Source organism: Chanodichthys erythropterus, chromosome 9 (genome assembly GCF_024489055.1).
Source record: "Chanodichthys erythropterus isolate Z2021 chromosome 9, ASM2448905v1, whole genome shotgun sequence".
Taxonomy (NCBI): Eukaryota; Metazoa; Chordata; class Actinopteri; order Cypriniformes; family Xenocyprididae; genus Chanodichthys; species Chanodichthys erythropterus.
The window spans coordinates 7,374,731-7,398,532 of record NC_090229.1 but is presented as its reverse complement, the minus strand read 5'-3'; the positions used below and the strand labels follow the sequence as shown (position 1 = coordinate 7,398,532).

Below are 23,802 nucleotides of genomic sequence, written 5' to 3'. Positions count from 1 at the left end.
TTGTCTTGCGAACTAAATGCAAACATCTTTTATGTAAAATATCTTACTCAGGACAGTACTAAACAAAAAATAACATGCATTTTTATTATCCCTCTTATTTTATTAAAATAATTCTCATTTCCACAGATTCTGCAATACTTCACATACTTTTTCATGCCACTGTGTGTATATTAACACTCTAAAAAATGCTGGGTTAAAAACAACCCAAGTTGGGTTGAAAATGGACAAACCCAGCGCTTGGGTTAAATGTTTGCCCAACCTGTTGGGTAGTTTTATTTAACTCAACTATTGTTTAAAAATTACTGTATTGCTTAATTAAAATTAACCCAAAGTATGTTGGAAATGAACATTTATTAATGTTCAATAAATAATTATTAAACAATAAACATTTATTAAATTGCTTATTAATACATTTTTATTAATAAACTATTAAACTATTAAATTTATATTAATAAAATATTAAAGCTTATTAATAAACATTCACCTTTTGTCTATTATTGTTATCTCTAATTGCATCTGGTTTTTAATTTCCCAACTATTTTGGGTTCATTTTAAGCTAGCCATATAGCAATTTTTAAATAATAATAGTTAAAAGGCAAAGATTTAACCCAACCGCTGGGTTAAAACAACCCAATCGCTGGGTTTATCCATTTTCAACCCAACTTGGGTTGTTTTTAACCCAGCATTGTATGTAGTTTTTCAGGGTTTCTTACAGCAAATTTATGTATCCCTTAGAATAAAGCTGTTTATGTATATTGCATATATGTGTTTATGTAAATTTTATGTAAACTAAATGTAAATGAGTCAGAGGTAAGACCAATCCATCATAATTTATTTAATTATTTTCTCACCTTATTAATGAATTAATTAATGGTAGGCATGACTTCTACTCACCTCAGTGGAGTCTTGTCGTTCAGCTTTAGGCAGAGGTTGTAGGGCCATCGGGTTCATCTCACTCTCATCCCCGCTGCCCTCTTCCATATCACTGTCTCCCTCCGAGTCTCTGCCACCCTCCACACCGCTGGCCCCCTCTCCTCCGGGCCCCTCGGCATAGCCGCAAGGAAGCCCGGGTCCTGGGCTGCACGGGCAAATCTCCCTCTCGTGACCGACCCGATCCTCATCCCCAACAAAGCAGAGCTCCTCACTGTGTGAGGGCGAGCTGATACTGTCAATGCCGCTGTCTCTATTGGCCAGCTTCCCATCCATCTGTGACGGTGGGAGGGACAAGCGATCAGAGGGGATTTCTGATTGGTTGGCTGTGAGGTCCCTCATCTCCATGGTGTCCAGCAGTTTATCAGAGGCACCGTAGCCTGATTCCATAGAGAGACGCTTTTCTGAGCAGGACGCCCCGAGTTCACTGTCATCCTCCTCGGTTTCGTCCACCTCTTCTTCCTCCTCCTTTTCTTCTTTCTCGACCTCCTCCTCGGCCAGCGGCGCCTCTAGTGGTTCCTGAAGGGACGTGCAGGGCAGGATGAACTCCGAGGGTGGAGGGCTAAATGACCCTGGAGTGGCCTGCTGTTCCGGGACCCGTGGGGTACACATCACTCCCCCGGTGATATCTGGCACCACGATGATCTGCTCCCTGGAAAACATATGGCCAACAGTCCTAAATGTGTATACATGTATGTATGTATGTATATGTATATATATATATATATATATATATATATATATATATATATATATATATATATATATATATATATACACATATATATATATTTAATATTTAAAAAACACATCACATTGTGAGCACTACATAAAAAATAAAAATTACATTATCAAGTTAATAAATTATAACTAAAGAAAATAAAAAATAAACTAAATTTAATAAGATGTATGCTTAAAAATAAGAACCTACAGCTATATTTTCTAAAAAATGCAATTCTGCCTCTCAAGTACATCTTGTTTTTAAGGATGTTTAAATTTTTTTTACTGGAAAAGAAGACAAAAATATCAATTAATAAAACTACTTCTTGTTTACCTGTGATCAACAAACGGAGATATCATTACTCAAGAGCACCAAATCAAATCTGACTGTAGTTATGAATAATAAAATCTACTGTAACCTAAAAACCGGCTCCAGCGACAGCCGATTGTTCTCTCACCTCTCAAACTTCTCAATGAGCGAGAGGACACAAGTGGGGGAGGAGCTTCCCTCTGCTCTCGGTAAGGTGGCGCGTGATTGGCGAGGGTCAGCGGGGAGTGGGCGGGAGGGCGGTGGAGGGAGGGGCTTGTCCGGGGGGCGTGGCCGTCGAGCGCTCTGCTGCTGTAGATGAGGGGGTTTCGGGGGCACTGAACGAGACAAAATCAATACGGAAATCAATACAGTGAGACTGTACGATCACATGACTGTACCACAGAGAGACACAGATATTAAATTAGAACAACAGGGTAGAATAACAAGTACTTTTACTAGATTGCATCATAAAAGTATATCACATTATATCATAAATTATTCATGAGGTCATAGAGTAAACATTAAATTACAGTGACCTCAATTCAGTTGCAACTTTTGCATATATTTATATATTAATACATTTATTAATTGAATAGTAAAAAAGACTTCTATTATTACAAAAATAATTCTATTTCAAATAAATGCTGCTCTTATGAACTTTCTATTCATCAAAGAATCCTGAAAAATGTTTACAACACTAATAATAATAATAATCAGTAATGTTTCTTGAGCAGCAGATCAGCATATTAGAATGATTTCTGAATGATCATGTGACACTGAAGACTGGAGTAATGATGCTGAAAATTCAGCTTAATAATATTTCAGTGTTTTTTTTATTTTCAGTGTTTTGATCAAATAAATGCAGCCTTGGTTTGCATAAGAGATTTTTTACAAACATATTTAAAAATCTTGAACGGCAGTGTATCTCTCAAATCTCATTTGCAAATGTGTCCTTTTCAATCAATAACAACAAATTTACCTCTGTACTTCACATAAACTTATTGTATGGCATCAGAAGACTTGATATGTAGCATAAAAATGGCCGTTTTGTCCTTTTTAGAGCTTGACAGCCCTTGTTCAGCTCTGACCAGCATAAACCAACATGGGATTCATCACCTCATACTGTAATTTTTTGCATGAGGGTGAGTAACAGATGTCAGAAGTTTTATTTTTGGGTGAACTATCCCTTTAAATATTCAGAACATACCTTGAGGCTTTGGCCCAGGTAAAGGTGGGCGTGTCTTAGGAGGTGGAGGCGGGACATCCTGGGGTCCGTTCTCACTTGTGCCATTGCAGTGCTGTGGTTCCAGGGGTCCAGGGTCAGAGCAGAGGCGCTGTGGGGTCTCGTGGGCTCCGAGGCAGGGGCCTGGCTCAAGGGACAGACTCTTAGTTAGGAGCCGCGGACTGGATGTGGATGGGCCTGACAGAAAGAGAGAGTGCAGACTCGCTTTGATTTGGAGAATCTGAATAAGGGGAATAAACCATGCCTAATGTTCTTTATCAATTTCAACCAATAACTGAAGTTAAGGTCTTGTTATTGGTTTCATTTGAGCAGGTTTTGGCCAAAATGAGTCTTGTTTTGCAACTCAAGATTAGTTGGAGTTAAAATACACCACTCTCTCTTTCGTAGCCAGAGCTTTGTGTAATAAAAGCTGTGCTTGTAGACAATACAGTGAGTTTCATCAGGGTTGACAATGTGAATACAATTGGGAAGTAAATGAAACAAGCGTTACTTGTAAGTGACATGAGTAACCAAAATAGATTCATGCATCTATTAACAACATTTACTATCAGAAGGATGATTTTCTAGGTTTTACTCCAGAACATATTAAAAAAGTCAGCAAAACAATGACAAAAAAATGTGAGGAACAAATTCATAATGTTTATGATCAGTTTTAAAGAGAGATGGACTGATTCATACTATGTGCCATAATGACCTGAACTGTTTATCACTAATATGCAGAAAATAAAGATACACTCAAAAGTTTGGGGTCAGTACGTTTTTTAAGCATCGTTCTGTCTTCAGTGTCACATGATCCTTCAGAAATCATTCAAATATGATGATTTGATGCTCAAGAAACATTTCTTATTATTATCAATGTTGAAAACAGTTTAATATTTTTGCAGAAACCACATATTTTAGGATTCTTTGATTAATAGAAAGTTCAAAATAATACACTTTGGGTTGAAAATGGACAAACCCAGCGATTGGGTTGTTTTAACCCAGCAGTTGGGTTAAATGTTTGTCCAATGTGCTGGGCAGTTTTATTTAACCCAACTATTGTTTAAAAATGACTATATGGCTGGCTTAAAATGAACCCAAGATTTATTAATTTATTAATAAGCAAATTAATAGATGTTTATTGTTTAATTATTATTCATTAAACTTCATAACTGTTCATTTCCAACATATTTTGGGTTCATTTTAAGCGAGCAATACAGTCATTTTTAAACAATAGTTGAGTGAAATAAAACTATCCAGCAGGTTGGGAAAAATAGAAATCTTTTGTAGCACTATAAATGTCTTTAATGCCATTTTTGATCAGTTTAATCCATCCTTGCTGAATATAAGTAAAAAAAATAAGAGTTTTCTTTAAAAAAAAAAAACCCTATTTTAACTGACCCCAAAAGTTTGAATAGTAGTGTAAATAACCCAAATTTAATGAGAACAAAAAATATAAATTTTTGATAAAAAAATTTATGTTTCTGTATTTTTTCACCAATGCAAAAAGTAGATCCATTCAAAAAGTCGATTTAAAAACCAACTGGTTACTCTTATGTCTTATACTGTAGCTCATCATTACTAGCATGATCATCTCAGACAGCAAACACTTTAAGAACCAACAAGAGAGAAGAAAACAAGACGGGCAAATTCAATTCAGCCTAATTTAATGGAGCTGGCTGGGTGTAATGGATTACAGTTGGGCTGAGTGATGTGTCTGAACGCCAGAAAGCATAAATGTACAACATGTTTTCACACAAATCACCTCTGGGTCAATAAACTGTGAGTCCAGATCCTGTGATAAGTCCAAGTAAATACTCCACATCAATCTTGGGCTTAAATTACACACTGGTTTGTGCTGACAATGTGAACTTGACATCAAATAGTGTAAAAAGACTTCTGGGTAAGCAGTTGAGCGCTCTGCGTCCTTGTTGGGCCATCGTGTGTTAAGTAGGTCAGTGTGTTAAAGTGCCAGTCTCGACTGTGTATATTTGCCTGCTCAGCTCAATCAGTGTAACACATCGTGAGATGGATATAGTGACATAATCAGAGAAAATTCAGAGCCGAAACACGCTACAAACGAGGCACACGTAAATAGGATTTCAACATTAAAGTGGGCTTTGATATTAAAATGAGCATGGAAATGAAAAAAAAATCTAGTCGGAATTTCCTAAAGTGGCACGGACGGGTCAGATGTTGGGCAGACCCGCCGTCTAGATGACGTTGCCATTTTAAAAAAAGCTCGTCTGTCCCCCTACAAAGAGCTAATTGCTTCCATATGGTGACACTCATACCAGCTAGTGCAGGCAGGGGGCTGAAATGACTTCCACATGCTCCAGCGAAATTACTTAAAGGTGAAGAAAGGCTAGCGAAGGAGAAACTAGAGTTATCCTAGCCGCAGATTTGGATTCGCAGCGCATGTTGTTTTTCCCATGTGCTACAGGAAAGGGATGTGTGCTGTGACCTACAAGCCCGTTTGAGTCGGGACAGATTAAATATGTATCAAAACAACAGTCCCATCCAAAACATGTCAACTTGAAGGGCAGATAAAGATGAGATCAGCCTAAAAAATGATTTTTTTAGTAATTGTCTTCTACTGTTGCAAATAGCAGGACTATATATGGTTGCTACTGTATATAATTGAGTATTTTTATTTATGAATATTTAGTATTGATTTTAAATTGAGTTAAAATTTTGTCATTTTTATTAGATTTTTAAAAAAAAATTACTTTTAGTTATTTTAGTACATTAAGACTTTAGACATACAAAGAAGATGCAGTCATATTACTATGAATGGGAGAAAGTGCAACGCGCAATATGGCGGAATATATAAAACAACCAATCGCCAATTGGTAAAGTCGTTGCATCACTGCAACTTTCGTTTCCTATAGAAACAGTCAGCTTCTATAGGTCACTTATGACTGCACATGCGCATTGGCTTGTGCAGCCTGAAAAATGCAAATTTTTCTCATGATTTGAGCATTTAGAAAAAAATTTATTAGACTGTTGTTGTCAGATTTCATTGGTGATTTCAAATATGAAATTTAATCGTAAGCTTGGTGAACAGCTGAAATAAATACATTTTTTAGATTTTATTTAATTTCAATTAACATTTATTCTAAAGTAAAAAAATTTTTAAAGCAATATTACAGAAGAGGATTAGGGCCAAGCAATAATAAAAAAATAAAACCATCTCGAGATTAAAGTTGTTAAAATGTTGAGAAATAAGTCATTAAATCATTAAATTATAAGAATAAAGTCATTAAATTACGAGAAAAAAGTCGTTAAATTACGAGAACAAATTAGTTAAATTATGAGAATAAATTCATTAAATTACGAGAAAAAAGTTAAATTCGGAAATTAACTACTTCTTTCCTCATTATTTAATGAGTTTATTCTCAACATTTTTTCTCGACTTTTTTCTCAATATTTAACGAGTTTTTCTCATAATTTAACAAATTTGTTCTCGTAATTTAACGAGTTTTTTCTTGAAATTTAATACGTTTATTCTCAACATTTTATTTAGATTTTTTTCTCGAAATTTAATGAGTTTTTTCTCGAAATTTAACAACTTTAATCCCGAGATGGTTTTATTTTTTTATTATTGCTTGGCCCTAATCCTTTTCCGTACAATATATACTAAATACTAAATCTCAGCCGCTTGATTTATATATATATATATATATATATATATATATATATATATATATATATCAATCATCGCAAAATGTAAACATCGCTCAGCTCTAATCTGCTTAATGCAACTAAAAAAGGAATGAAGATATTATAAACATTAAAATCATGAATTCCTATAAAGCTGCTTTAAAACAAAATGCATTGTGAAAAGCACTATACAAATAAATTTGACTTGACCTTTGGTCTAGTTAACCATGATGACCCTGTTGGGTGGTTTTTAGGGTGTTGCTAGGTGGATCTTTACTGATGCATGTCAGAAAAGCCTGCTTTCAAGTCTATATGATGTTGTAAGGCCTGGAACACACTAGATGATTTTCATATCTTAACCAATATTAAAACCATAAGAGAGCACAGATATGAAGACAGTTTCAACTAATTTTCAACATTATAATCCTCTGAACACATACGACCAGATCGCGAGACCACAAACCTGCTGATTGTAATAAAATGTGTTGGGGGTAATGCATTACAAGTAACTTGAGTCACATAATCAGATTTCTTTTTAAGTAACTAGAAAAGTAATGCATCACTTTTTTTTACTATATTAAATTACACAAATATACAAATATGTTTTTAATCTTTTTTAACCAATGTCTTTGCTGCTGACCTTCAATGATCGAATTCAACCATACTAAGCAAAAATTACTTTAGATAAAATTTAGAAATAAGAGTGTTGAACTTCCTTCTCCTGTATCTTATTCTTCTTTAATCCAGAATGGCAGCACAGCTGAAAGGTTTGTTTGAGCTGCGCCCTCTACTGTACAGGCGTAAATATGCATTTCCTTCAGCCTGAGGCTTATTCATTTCACTTTTGGTGTGAAAGGGCCTTAACATTTGCCAAAAACAGAACTTTTTTTTTTTTTTTTGTTATTAAAAAACAAACAAGCAAGCTCAGCTCAGGTGAGAAAAAGTAATGCAAAAGTAATGTAATTCATTAATGTTGTCAGCTGGCTCTCCTGGCATTAGTTCTGTTTTGCAGGGAAAAACAAAAAAGGAGAAAAAGTATATTGGTGAAATCTTGGCTGATGAGATGCTATAGTCTTCCTTCTCACTTCTTCACTTTCATGTTTGTGGCTGCCATGTTTCATCTATAAACAACATCCGGTTGGTGAATCTTGCTCGCTCTCATTGGCTATTGCTGGTATCTCGTCGGAGGCAGATCGATCAAGAGATGTAAATATCAAACATGTTGGGACTGGAGAGGCTCCGACTCGATCAGGAGCGGTAAAATACCACCACAGAAAATCGGGCTTAAAATCTTCAAGAGTGTGGCCAGCATAAGGGATATTTTCAACTGTTTTATCATCTGTCAATGGAAAATCGTACATGTAAATGTTTTGAAAAGCAATAGCACCCTTCTCCTCTGCAAAACAAGTGATTTGAAGAATCATTCATATTCAAATGCCGAAGTGTAAGTGCTTAGTGATAGGGGTTTGTTCAATGGCATAACCCTATGCATGAGCAATAGTAATGCCACTATAAATAATAGTGCTTGGCTCAATGATAATTATATAAGCTCATTCCCCAAAAGAACATTTCAAACAGGAATTTTAGAGATAATCCCAGAAATCCACTCTTAAATTTCTATTCAAAAACAATCTAACTAGATTTTCACATGGTCTTTTTCCATAGCAGACAGAGAAAAAAAAAATCTTTCCATTTACAGGCACTAAGCTTAAAGTCAACTGAGGCATTGAGACATCTAAACAGATAGGGAACATTCCTCCTGTACAGCCAAAACATGCATTTTAATGATACTAGCCATGCATGCTCATACTACAAATTGAATGTCATCAAAAATAAAGCACTGCTGAAATACGCTTCATACAGACGTCTTCTCTTTTGAGAAGTTTACTTCTGACTGACTGATATTTTCATGCTCCATTTCTCCTGAAGGCATAAAGTGCAGACAGGGAGCTTTTAGGGCCATGAAGATAAAGCAGAGAAAGATACGCTGTTCTGCTCTTCAATTCAGAGACTTACGATTAATCCATGAAGTGCTTTGACTGCAGTTTATTAAAGGAATAATTCACCTCCAATTTTGTCTTCCCCCTCATGTTATTCCTAATCCATATGTTAATGTTAAGATGTTCAGGACTTTCATGGTACTTTTTAGTCTTTTTGGGAGCTCGTTGACAGGCTCTGGTCATAATATGCTTTTACTGTAGCAGCTCAGAGCTTCTTCAAAAATATAATATTTTAAGCAGCACAAAAGAAACTAGGATTGCAAGACGAAAATAGATTCAGATGCATCGTGATTCTGTCTTCAACGATTTTGTTTATTGCTTGAAATGTGTTTCTTTGTTCCTCTTTATTACTTGTACTATATTTGTTACTATATTGTTACATATGCTATATAATAAATGCATATAATAAAGCTAAAATAACACTGGCATAGTCTGTAAACTACATTTTTTCTTAATTGTTAATGAGATCAAGAATCATTTTAGAATGATTCCCAGAATCGGATCAGATCAGATCATCCTAAAGATTCCAAAAAAGAAAGTCAATCAGCTTTTAAAACGACATGAGGGTGAATAAATGATGACTGAATTTCCCTTTTTTGGTGAACTATCCCTTTAAGAAACTCAAATGGGAAGCTCTTGTGACGGAGGTCTGTAAGCATAATCTGAATTACCCATGATTCAATAAAACATCTGCCTCACCAGCCTCCCTAACAAAACCACTTTCAAGACATTCAGAGCCAGATTGAGCCTATTGATTGATGCAGTTTGCATTTCAATAACAAGACCCGTCGGTTTGAAAGATTTCCAATCAAAAATCAAAGTCCCCAGTAAATGTATACAACTATTTAGCAATATGTTAATGAGCAGTTTATTAGTCCAGAGGGGTGTTACGATCACAGCTGAACCTAAAAGAAAGTGCCAACGTGGCTAAAAACCAAACTGAATCCTTCTAAGGTCAAACTTTGAGCGTGTCAAATCAGGACACGGAGCATAAAACCTCGTGCATGAGCAAACAGGATGAACCCTGCACCTGCACTGTAAGGAAGTGACTGCTGCAGATATTCATTAGGACGAAGGTCAGATTCTTCTCCTAAATGGTGCCAAGAGGCCTGTAAAAAACGAGCTCTGGTACGGTGGAGGTATTGCCTTCTAGGCACTGAGGCACAGCGGACTCGCATTTGACAACCTCTGCAGAAATCTCCACCCCGTGGGTCTGATCTCAGGATGTCAGTTACACCTTCACAATTCAGATTGATGTCTACACTACAAAAAACACTGAAACACTCTTATTTGAATGATGATACACTTTCCAGCTTGTCAGACACATATTCACTGGCTTTTCACACTGGTGAAAGAACGGTACAGTGAATTCAAACCACGTGGCTTCTTTTTTTCAGTTACTAAGTAAGATTTTTTTATTTATTTTGAAAGAAATTGATACTTTTATTAAGAAAGGATGGATTATATTGATCACAAGTGACAGTAAACACTTTTACATTGTTACAAAATATTTATATTTCTATAAATGCTTTGTCTATTCATCAAATAATCCTTAAATGTATCATGGTTTTCACAAAAATATGAAGCAGCACAACTGTTTTCAACATTGATAATCAGAATTGTTTCTGGAGCAGCAAATCAGCATATTAGAATGATTTCTGAAGGATCATGTGACACTGAAGACTGGAGTAATGATGCTGAAAATTCAGCTTTGATCACATAATACTATATGCTGGGTATAAATAATACACTAAAAAATGCTGGGTTATAAACAACCCAAGTTGGGTTAAATATGGACAAACCCAGCGGTTGGGTTAAATGTTTGCCCAATGTGCTGGGTAGTTTTATTTAACTCAACTATTGTTTAAAAATGACTATATGGCTGGCTTAAAATGAGTGCAAAATATGTTGGAAATTAAAAATCAGACATATAATTACTAGAGGCAACAATAATAATCAAAAGATGAGCATTTATTAATAAGCAATTTAATAAATGTTTATTATTTAATTATCATTATTTAAACATATTAATAAATGTTATTTTCCAACCGATTTTTAAACATCAGTTGAGTTCAATGAAAACTACCCAGCAGGTTGGGTTAAAGATTCAACCCAACAGCTGGGTCGAAACAACCCAATCGCTGGGTTTGTCCATTTTGAACCCAGCATTTTTTAGAGTGTAATAAATGCTGGGTTAAAAACAACCCAAGTTGGGTTGAAAATTGACAAACCCAGCGGCTGGGATAAATGTTTGCCCAACGTGCTGTGCAGTTTAATTTAACCCAAATATTGTTTAAAAATTACAATATGGCTGGCTTAAAATTAACCCAAAAAAGGTTGGAAATTAAAAATCAGACATAATTAGAGGAAACAGTAATAATCAAAAGTTGAACATTTATTAACAAGAAATGTAAATAATGTTTATTGTTTAATTATTATTCATTAAACACATTAATAAATGTTCATTTCCAACATACTTTAGGTTGATTTTAATTAAGCAATACAGTAATTTTTAAACAATAGTTGAGTGAAATAAAACTGCCCAGCACATTGGACAAACATTTAACCCAACTGCTGGGTTAAAACAACACAATTGCTGGGTTTGTCCATTTTCAACCCAGCTTGGGTTGTTTTTAACCCAGCATTTTTTTAGAGTGTGATATATACGCAATATTACTGTTTTTCACTGTATTTTTTGCATTAGAGACTTCTTTCAGAAACATTTAAAAAATCTTACCAAAAGGTATAAATGATAACCTAAATACAGTTTGAAACAGTCAAATGCATCTATATATTTCAATATTTATTGAATTATAGGCCTATTTATAATCAGAATTTCCCTCACTTTATTCACATCTTGATTTTTTTTTTGAGGAAGAACTCTTACTGGACAATTTGCCCAAAAGAAAGAACATTTTACAAGAAAATACTATTTCAGTCTTTCTACTGTGAAATTTCAATTTCAATTTTATTTTTTGTAAGTTACTAAGTATAAGTTACTAGCAATTCAGTAAATTCTCCACCAATTTTTTCCCCAGTGTATCTTAGAAGGCAGTAATCATGTTGCCTACCTTGCAAAACAGACTTAGCATCAGATGACGCCTTAATGCTACCTATGTTTTGGAACAAAGATAAAATAGGATGCTAGTGGTTAGAGATGTGTCAGTCTATTGGGTGATGTCTATAGATTAGGGCTTCCTGGTGTTACATTAACATGACCAGTCAGAATCCCTGTGTCTGTCCGTCCACCTGGGATCAATTTATAACCACACCACTTTGCTGATTCATCTGTCTTACGTGATTCTCCATGAATATTTCATGAACTGTGATATGGAATGGGAACCGGCTCAGAAATGCCAGACATCAGATTTCATACCTATTGTTCTGCTCATCTCAACATGCAGGGAACAGAAAGCATAACAGCAAACATCAGGCTATGAAAAAACACAGCAGTGAAAACAAACTTTGTCTTTGATAATATCTATCCCACCGTGAGCCGAGGGACGTGTTGAAACAGTAGGACTATTTTTATCACGATCAGGAGCTTGTGCACTGACAGGACAGTCAACACGCCACCGCTATACACAAGCTGAGCTTCAGCAAAGATTTGCTCTCATCTCATCACAGCTAAAACACAAACACAACAGTCTGTGAAGTGGAAAAACGAGTTTTTATTACAACACAGGAAAGGCTTTCTAAAAATCTGCAGGGAAACATTACTGGAATCTTTGGGAGGTTTAAAAAAAATACTGCAGTAAGGTGACCTACTGAAGTTGGTCAATAATGTAGATTAACGCAGGTGTCGACATCTGTGCCTCTGAAGGCTGCGTTAATGGGTCAGACATCAGCAAATCACCACTGCACACATCTGTCTGTCCTTCTCCTACACTTCTGGTCACAAGTTTGGAATGATTAAGCTTTTTTAAAGGGGATATATCATGAAAATCTGACTTTTTCCATGTTTAAGTGTTATAATCTGGTCCCCGGTGCATCTACTAACCCAGAAAACGTGAAAAAGTACAACTGAGTAACTTTATTTTGGTAAGCCTTTCTCTGCAAGCATGTGAAAAAATAAGCCGCACCCCTAATGACGTAGGAAGGGAATCTCATTATAATTATACCGACCCTTAATCTGCACGTTTTCACCCACGGTGCCACCGTTTTGTTTTCGACAACGGTGTACCAGTTCTAACGCTATGGCAAAAGTTTGAGCAAAGCATGCTAACTGTTTAGCATGACACTATTTATGCCATGTTGGGCTGCTTTAGAGAAGAGGAAGAGTTGATGTAGTAGAGTGTTGTTGACATGCCGTCATTTTACGCCGGACTGCTTCACAAATGAGTGTCAATTCTATGCTAAATTTGCACAAAAGATGAACATGACGGCACATGATAGTCGATGAGTTGAGTCAACTCCACAGCAACTACATAAATGTATCCACGTATCATTCAGAAACGTCCAGTTTCATTCTAAAAGTTGTAACTTCTTCCTGAGTCTCTCTATCAGTGTCGACTCCGGTTTGAACAATGTAAGGCTGAACACCGTTACTGACAATCCTCATTTTGCTGCATTAGATTCTCCAGCTTTGTTGTTGTTGAGCTGTTAAAGCTCCGCCCTCTTCTGGAAAGCGGCCAGGAGCAGCAGCTCATTTGCATTTAAAGGGACACACACAAAAACGGTGTGTTTTTGCTCACACACAAATTGGGGCAAATTTGACAAGCTATAATAAAAGATCTTTGGGGTATTTTGAGCTGAAACTTCACAGACACATTACATTGTATTACATATTGTGAAAAGGGGCATTATAGGTCCCCTTTAATGTTTTATAAACAAAGTGTCTATTATACTCACAAAGGATGCATTTAATTGATCGAGTAAAAACAGTAATATTGTTAAATATTATTGCAATTTAAATACACTGGTTTTTATTTGAACGTATATTAAAATGTAATTTATTCCTGTGATCAAAGCTGAATTTTCAGCATCATAACTTCAGTCTTCAGTGTCACATGATCCTTCAGAAATCATTCTAATATGCTGATTTGATGCTCAAGAAACATTTCTTATTATTAGCGATATTGAAAACAGTTGTGCACCAAGTCAGCATATTAGAATTTACTGTATTTTTGATCAAATAAATGCAGCCTTGGTGAGCATAAGAGACTTCTTAATTAATCCTAATTATTCCAAACTTTTGTATATAAATCTCTCGTGCATTGCACGAAGAAGGTCAGTACAAAGCTGTTACATGAAAGTTAACAGTGTTTTAGGAGACTACTTGTGATGCAGAAAGTTGGATGCTTTTCAGAAGAATGTAGTTCATTCATTTCCCAAATGCAGCAGTCTAAAGGAACGCATTGCTGAAATGGATACTGTAGTCAGGCACACCCACCCTGTGGTAAGCTGACAGCTAAACAGGCATTGTTTTGATGTATCATACGGTCTCTCTTGACTTTTAGAATAACAGATTGTCAGCTCATCAGACATGGAATGAAGAAACCGACATTGCATTTCACATAGCCTGACAACAACATGGAAACGCAAACACACCTACAGCTCACATTCCCTAATGATGGCAGGTGTACGCTGTCTTTGCATCATCAAATAACCTTCAAAAGGCATGCATACTGCAAGCGCAGGGGTCGGCGACAGCAGTAGTAGACCCCTGTAGACTCAACCGCACACACACACGTCTACATGTCAGGCTGCACTGCATGTCTCCCTGCATCCGTGTGCAGCAGGCAGTGATGCACCAGCCTGCAAAATGTAGGTGAAGCACCAGCAGCACTGCACAGACTACTCAAAATGTGCATGTTGGAGTGATTTATCATGTGCATTGGCTTGCATATCTATCACAGGTACATGTCATTAATTTTACTAGCATGTAAAAGCCCATCCCCCTCCACCAAAAGAAAAAAATCTTAATAAAATGCATTAAAATTTCATCCAAACCCAAAATACACATCTTATGACAATGCATGCTAAAAATAATCCAATGTCAATGCAAATTATTAATGATAAGACGGCAGATGGTGAATACACCCACTTTACATACTGACACACTGAACTATTGAACATGCATGTATGATATTCCGGCCATCATGGTGTATATATGATGCTGCAGATACATTCAGTGAGCAAACATACAACATTGCAAATTTCCAAACTATTGCGTTTTTAAATTCCCAATTACGCCTAATATGTCGAAACAGAATATAAGATGAAAAAAAAAAATTTTCTTACCCCGAAGCACACTGGTTTTATCCATGTACATCGCGCAGCAAAATACGAAACCAGTCATTAAAATACAGAACGGGGAGACACAATCCCCCCCAATCACTCAAGGACGAAATAAGAATCAAATGAAAAGGATTAACGCTAAATAAAACGCAATTCCGGTTGCTCCTCCAGTCCACCGGCGAACGATCTAAGGCGCGAGGAGGTTCTGCGCTCTCACGCGCATCTCCAGCGCCTCGAAACCAACGCGCGTTCACTACACAAACCCACCGCAAAAACCAAGTTAATGACACCAAAACGACACTAAAAAGAATATACTAGAGGTTTTTGCAACGGTGGCCATGATGACACCGAAAATGCGGATATAATAAGGAAATAAAATGCACCCTCGCGCCCCCCACCCCTCGCCGACTGCCCTGACACACACACAGACAGCAGCAGCAGCAGGACCGGGTCCCTCCTCCCCTCACCATCATCTTTACCATCCTCAGCTCTGTTTCCTTGACAACAGTTTAGACGGTTTAATTTGGACTGTGTATATATTGTGATACAGCTAATATTATCATTCAAAGCAAAAATGCTACAATTATTGTGTCCGTATTTTTGTTGTATATTCTAAATTCACACTGTTAGCTACTAAAAAGTGCCTTGGCAATACTATGGTATTTTGACACATATACAAATGTTATATTACATTTGCATCACATTTATTCACTAATCAAATTATTTCACCCAAGGCAACTTACAGTTCATTCAAGGTACATAGTTTTATACATATTATGTATATAAGGAATGCATTAAATGTGCATTTGCTGGGAATCAAACTAATGACCTTGGCATTGCTAGAATCAGATTTAATACAGTGATGATATCAGATATACTATGATACTTTGATATACACCACGCTACTAAAATTCATGCACTCCGAGGTTTTTCTAAGAAAAAATATAGTATGGTATATCAAAATAATAATAATAATAATAAAAATAAACATGGAAATACTACTTTTTTGGAAGCTACACACAAATACAAACATACAATAACTCCAATCACAAAAACGTGAATAAATATAAAACATAATTATTAAACAGAAATAAAATATAATATTTAAAAACATTCCGCAGCTGTAACACTGCCGTTCCACTTTACTCTAAAATAATAGATTGATGTGATTAATTGAACTGATACATGTGAAATGTACTCAATTAAAAAGGTTTGGACAGATCGAGGGCCTGTGACTCATGGAATAACCATCTTATAGTTAAACCGCATGCGTAGCGGTGTGTAATTAGGTTTTCTTGAAAATAGGCATCACAAATGATCACGCACGTGACCCTGTCTGTCATCATCTACATGTACTGACTTCAACCAGAGACTGCATGAGGGGAAGGAGACAAGCCACTCCTAAGAAAATGAATAAAAGAAACCACAACACTTAAAGGAAGTCCTGTCTTTCAGTCTAAAGAGTTAGTCACCATTTTGAAAGAGGAATGGCCTGTTTTTTTCTACTGTAGGGCCTGCATGTTCAGGTTTTTAATGTGATGTGAAACTAAATTTATCATACCACTTTTGTCAAGATTTTATTGCCAATTCGAAATTTAAATGAAACTATCTTAAAAAGTGCACTGGAGATTTCAGTCTTTCAATTTTCAAGTGGAAATGAGCTGTATGCTTTTTACCTACATAACATGGAAGTGAATGGGGAAATAAAAAAAAATAAAAAAAACAAGAGCAATTTTTGGGTAAAATCTACAAATCAGCCACAATCAAGTAGTTTATGATGTCTAAATATATATATCTTCAAATTCAAAACCTAATACAACCAGAATTCCAGAAATGTTGGGACATTTTTTAAATTTGAATAAAATTAAAACTAAGACTTTCAAATAATATGAGCCAATATTTTAATCACCATAGAACATAGATAACATAAATGTTTAAAGGTCTGTGTATTCCCTAGTTATATATATATATATATATATATATATATATATATATATATATATATATATATATATATATATATATAAAATTTTATATGTATGTATGTAAATATACTGTGGATACACAATGGTACAATTCTATGTGTTTCTCCCCCCAGATAGGACCAATCTGCCTTACATGCATTGTATTTTATATTCCTCTGCTATATTTTATACATAAACACTGTATTAATTGAAAATAATATGCATTTATTTTAATATTTGTATTATTTTTTACAGACATATGGTAAATGTGGCATAATTTAGAGGTGAATATTGTACAGTAAATATATAAATATATAAATAAATATATATATATATATATATATATATATATATATATATATATATATATATATATATATATATACACACACACTCATAGTAAAAAAAAAATGGTAGTGTATATATTTTATAAATAAAATGCAGTATATTATATTATAATATGCATTTATTTTAATATTTTTATTATTTTTTATAGACATATGGTAAATATGGCATAATTTAGAGGTGAATATTGTACAGTAAATATATTATATACATTAAAAAAAAATGGTAGTGTATATATTTTATAAATAAAAAATGCAAAAAATGCAGTATATAAGGCAGGGGTGGGGAACTTTGATCCTAGAGGGCCATTATGCTGTTTGGAGTTTAGCTTCAACCCGAAAAAAAAAAAAAAACACTCACCTTACCTGCATGCAACTTTATTTATCCTGAAGGCCTTGATTAGCTTCAGGTGTGTTTAATTAGGGTTGGAGCTAAACTCTGCAGGACAATGGCCCTCCGGGATCAACATTCCCCACCCCTGATATAAGGGAACTCAAGTTGTGGGTTTCTGAAATCTTGGACGCCGGACCAGACCTCCAGTAATGTAAATAAGCACAATGACATAGCAAATGCTTCTGGTGTCGACATAAACCACTGCAAAATCATCCATCCAGATGGGTTTCAAGCCGGATTAGAGGCTGAGAACACAATGATGAATCCTGACACAGAATATAAAAGTGTGTCACACCAATTTCTCTGACATCAGGTGAAGAAACTAGTCGGCTGATCTCTGAGGTCACACAATTTACACACAGCTTCCCTCCAGACAAGACACTTCATGCTATAGCGTGCATCTAGGCTGATTTGTGATGGCTGTATTTCCCTGTTGTCAAAGGTCTGAATAATCCTCTCGCACAGAGAATGACTTGAGATTACGTGGCACGGGGTTTGCCCTATCTCTCACTCTCTCCCTTTCATTTTCCTCACCCCTGCTGGGTCCACAGTGCTGTTGCTCTCTCAGACCCTGGCACAGGGTGTAGGCTTTAAATGGAGAGATTTACCCCCCTGATTTCCCTAGAGAGAAGGCCATCTGCCTACTGTCACCCGGCCCATTATTATGACTTCTACACAGTGCGCATGCTCACTGACGGCATCACAAGTCTAAATGTCACAGGCCAATGACTCACGTGCACTGGAAAACAGCATTCATATTATTAAAAGCATGCATAAAAATAATAAAATAAATTCTAAATAAAAAATTAAAAAATTAAAAAAATACATATAGAAAGAAAGAAATCTAAGAACATAAAAATAAAATCTAAGTAAATAAATATGAACAGTCACATGATTTGAGTATGTAGCAGATACACATTAGGCCAAGTTACCAGGCAATGTTTAATACTTAGGTACAGGGGTTCATCTAAATCTCTAATCTTATGCATGAGCATGAGCAATAATAATAATAGTAATGCTTGCCTTAGAAATCAGCACTAATAATAGCACAATAGCACAGTATGCGACTGAGTGAGCCATTTATAAATTTCCTGTATTCAATTATTAACATCATCTCCAGAGGTGTATTCATCCTCTTGTGTTTATCTCAAGGCCAAAATACACCAACAACAGGATGATTATAATAGACTTAGTGGAACAGTTCACTGTTTTTTTTTTGTTAGGAGGGATGAACTAAGGGTTAATGGGGTTGACCTTCATTCCCAGCATTCAATGCACTTTTATTGGCCCCTAGACAAATACACACACACACACATCATCTTTTTTTTAAAGTTTAATTAACACACTACACACATGGGGCTTGAGCAGAATAAATTTCAATTACTACACTCATATATATATATATATATATATATATATATATATATATATATATATATATCTCAAAAGTGACAGTAAAGATATTTTTTGTAATTACTTGTGAAATTTACTAGCAAATTCAGAGTGAAAGTTGTGTAAATTCATTTTTTTAGTGTACAAAAGATTTATATTTCAAATAAAGACTTTCTTTTGGACATTGATGATAACAAGAATATTAGACTGAATTCTGAAGGATCATGTGACACTGAAGACTGGAGTAATGATGCTGAAAATTCAGCTTTGATCACAGGAATAAATTACATTTTAAAATATATTCAAATAGAACAGTTAATTGTATTTTTTTTTTATATACAATATTACTGTTTTTAATGTATTTTTGTTCAAATAAATGAAGACTTGGTGTGCATAAAAACATTCAAAAATCTTACCAACCCCAAACTTTTGAACGATATGCAACATTGTTGTCACATGGTCTCATGAATTTGAATGTTTAATCGGAGAAAAAAAAAAAACGAAGTTATTTAGCATTTTTAATCCAATTTTATAAACAAATATCTAAATTCTTGTGATAATGTTTCCAGTTCAAGAATCACACTGGAAATGGAAGATCAAATGAAGTGCAATACAAATATACACTGTAAAAAATAATTGAGTTGGTTTAACTTAAAAACGTAAGTTACCTGGTTGCCTTCAAATTTTTAGTTCATTGAAATAAAAAAGCAGGTTTTTGAGAATATGAGAAAAAAAATTAATAAAAAAAAAAGTATTTGAGGTTTAATCAACAGAAACTCAAAATATTGTTATCTGAACCAAATTAATTATTGAAGTTGATTTGACAAAAGACAAAAAAAAAAAAATGTACAGTGTAGAAGGCCATTACGATATTCCACGCATGCACACCTACATACAGCATAAATAGCAAGAGTAGTATGCAACATGCTATTCTGAAGTGTATCGGTGGATTATGGCCGGCTGTTGTTGTACTGGAGGGTCTAGTGTCAGTAATGGAGCTGGTGTGAGAGTAGGGCCGAATGAGGCCTTGAGAGTCTCAGCTGTTTGCTTGCTGACATATCGAACTCACTCCCAGAGGGCTGGATTTGTTACGCCCCCTTTACCAGATGTCTAACAACACTCTCAGATAGAGGGGGCTGGTCGTCTGCTCACTTGTGAGAACGCATGATTCTAAAAACATGATTAATAACATCCGGTCTGTTTCAAAACAAGCCTCAGCTGACTTTTAAGTGACTGTGAATACAATAAGCAGTTAGCATTTACAATGCAATTCAGTTTTGAGCAGCCTACTAACCAGAATTATATGAACAAAGTAGGTAAACCAAGGTTAAACAAGCAGATTCCTGATAAACTTCAAAAGGACATTGTAGTGCAAACGGAAGGTTTTATCAGTTTCCTCCAAAAGCAGTTTCTGTTGTAAACAGCTTCAGATAACAGATATTACACTACACCTCTGCACTGTCTTCCCTTAACCAAACCTGCTCAAAGAATCTCTCTCAGGGATTGAACCAGGTTGCAGATATTCAAGGAAGACCTTCAGAATGGTGCATAAGGAGTAAAAGATTTATGATGCCATTGATTTTTACTGCAAGTAGCTTTGCTTATCTCTACAAAGAAAATCCATCTTGCTTCGGTTACAGCGTTCCAGGCTTCTATTTCAATTCTGATACTATTGTATGTATAGATGAGCGCTTCTCTGAGCAGCCAGGAATGCAATGCTTTGTTCAGCGCAGACGGGGCAGGAATGTGGGTTCAGTGATCTTTGACTTTGGTATTTGAGTCTGAGTCTCATAATGGAAGTCTTAAAGTCAAGGAGCCGAGAGAGATGAATGTAGTGCACTACTGTTCAAAAGTTTGGGGTCAGAAACCAAACGTCCATTACCATATCTGAATTTCAGCTGTGAAGGCCTCCTCAGCACTTGATATAGTGATGTGAACTAGTCTTGTTATGATACCAAAATTTTGACTTCGATATGATACGATTCGACCTGACTAAAATACCTCGATATCGATACTGAATCTATCCGACACTCTTAAAAATAAAGGTTCTTTTTTGATTCCATGAAGAATCTTTAACATCCATGGAACATTTCCATTCCACAAAAGGTTCTTTATAGTGGAAAAAGGTTCTTTAGATTATTAAAATGTTCCTCACACTTAGAAAAAATTGTTCTTTTAAGAACTGTTCACTGAAAGGTTTGTTGGAGAAACATAATGGTTCTTGTACAGCATTTAATGTGAAAATCCTCTTTTGAAACCTTTATTTTTAAAAGTTAAGGCAAAAATTTAAAACAGTAACAGTAATTTTTAAGAAACTAAAAACTCACTTGACCAGCGTGTTCGCACCTTGCTTTTTGACCATTTCCTCCCCTCCATTTAAAAAAAAATAAAAAAATAAATAATAATAATATTTATATGCAAGTGTGAACGTCCTAACACAAATGTTTGCAACAATCACATTATCAATCATGTTAATATTCTCTAGGAGGATTAGGGCCAAGTAATAATAAAAAAATTAAAACCATCTAGGAGATTCAATTCATTATAATGCGAGAAAAAGTCGAAATAAAAAGTTGAGAATAAACTCATTAAATTGAGAATAAACTTGCTGTGTTTCGAGAAAAAAACGTTTTAAATTTCAAGAAAAATCGAAATAAAATGTCGAGAATAAATCATTAAATTGAGAATAAAGTTGTGTTTTGAGAAAAATCATTAAATTAAATTTCTTACATTATGAGAAAAAAAAGTCTAAATAAAATAAACATTAAATGGAGAATAAAGTCATTGTGTTTTGTGAAAAAATTAGAAATGAAATATCGAGAACAATCTCGCATTTGATCAGTGTTCATTGCATGCTCATATTAAGTGTGATTTTCTATTTTCTTTTGTTGTTTAACATTAATCACACAGACAACAGCAGGAATATTAGGCTGCTGTCACTTTAAGACCTGCATGGATCCAATACATTGAAACACATCCGATTTCTTTCTCAACTGTTTATGTACACTAAAGACATACCCGACTGTGTTTACGTGAATAATCACCAGAACATGGATTTTGACATATTTTTGACCATTCAAGCACAATTATGTGTGAATGAGAACTTAAAGTCCCCCAGTGGTTAATATCAAGTTTTTAATGTTGTTTATTTGTCTATGTGGCGTTTTTAATATGCTTTAAGACAAACCATGTGCAAATTCATAAGTCAACACCATTGCTGAGTATTTTCTCTTTAAAACTGCAGTGATCTAAAATACAATTTGAAATCGCTGGTGTTTCTGACATCACAAACTACCTTGTAACCAATCACGTCAATGTACCGGCGGGCTTTAACATATCATTAACTATGATCGATCTGAAGCAGGCGAGTCTCAAGAGAAGGTTATCCTGTTATATGTTTCTGTTTATATGAAAAAACAGGTAGATTTAGCTATATAGAGTGTGTATGATGTATATTACGATGTTATGATGAACTATATGCCTTTCTCCACTGATGTTCTGAGTTGTTCATTTGTAAGGATGCTGATTTTTAGAAGACAGCTGTCTGAACATGGATTGTGTAACATTAGCAACACATTAGCTGTTTGATAACAGTCAAGCTAAAGGCTAATCATATTAATGACTGTTATGTGTCCAACGTTGTAAAAAGCAATACCATTGAGCAGCGTTTACCTCAGTAAGTTGACCGAGTGGATCTCTGAGTTTGTGCGAGTGAGTGGAGGCGGGGCTAATTAGCATATTCATGGATCAGCGATTACTAAATCAAGCAAGGGTGTAGAGTTACATTCTAACTATTTTAAGGCATGAAGATTTTTTTCGCAGGAAAAGACATTTAAATATGTAATTTTGATGATCAAAAATGAGTTTTAAGGGATACAATTATTGACTACAGGGTGACATCGCATGCTGTCTGAAAGGCAGCTTTCTGTGCATACGCTTCAGCTCTGAGCCTGGCATCGTGAGCGTCCCGCGCTTTATTTTTGCATGCATGCATGGTTCTTTAGGCAGGATCAGTGTGTTTCGCACCGTCGGCTGAAGTTGGTCCCCGCCGGCTTTTTTTCGGCCGTTTCGACACGTTGAATCAGCGTTGGAGCTCGTCGGTCCGTCGGGCCATCTGATCATACTGATTGGCTATTCAGATACTGCCGCCTGCTGGTTCAGAAAGGCATTTCGTCTCACGCAGGCGCAGAACTGACGTGCTACTTGGCCGTCGGCTGTTTAGCGTTGGTTTGGTGTGTCAGGGCAACTTTGGACACAGACGCTGTTGACGTGAGCCAACCCCGCAGTCTGCTTTCGTCGCCACTAGTTCGTTGGCGTCGGCTTGGTGTGTTCTGGCCTTTTGTTGCTTTCTTTGTGATTCTCTGCGCATATATATTTTACTTCTGTATGGAGTGGAGGCAGTGCTCTGCACACACGTCCTGACTCCTGCTGTCACACATCGATGCAATATACAACTCTTATTAGGATGCTGTCATTCTTAAAGTACCGGTACTAATAAAATTTCGTATCGTACTCTTTTTAATAACAGGTTATCGCGATACCTTTCTAGTACCTGTATATTGTGCAACGCTAAAACAAACAGTAACGATGGCATCGGTTTTACTGTATCAATTCGAGCACTAC

The 23,802-nt window shown here is 35.5% G+C and overlaps 1 protein-coding gene across 4 annotated transcripts in view; it reads right to left on the bottom strand.

Annotated features, from left to right (window-relative positions):
- Positions 1-23,802, bottom strand: part of fgd1 (FYVE, RhoGEF and PH domain containing 1) — a 62,029-nt gene that overhangs the window by 20,584 nt on the left and 17,643 nt on the right. For 2 of the 4 annotated variants that reach the window (XM_067394401.1, XM_067394404.1), the window contains exons 2-5: positions 11,917-11,958; positions 3,168-3,380; positions 2,109-2,295; positions 895-1,582 (exon numbers count right to left, since the gene is read on the bottom strand). In XM_067394401.1, coding sequence (XP_067250502.1) covers positions 895-1,582; positions 2,109-2,295; positions 3,168-3,380; positions 11,917-11,958 — 1,130 coding nt within the window. The remainder of the gene's footprint in view (positions 1-894; positions 1,583-2,108; positions 2,296-3,167; positions 3,381-11,916; positions 11,959-23,802) is intronic. The other 2 variants (XM_067394405.1, XM_067394406.1) reach the window with 2 other exon arrangements.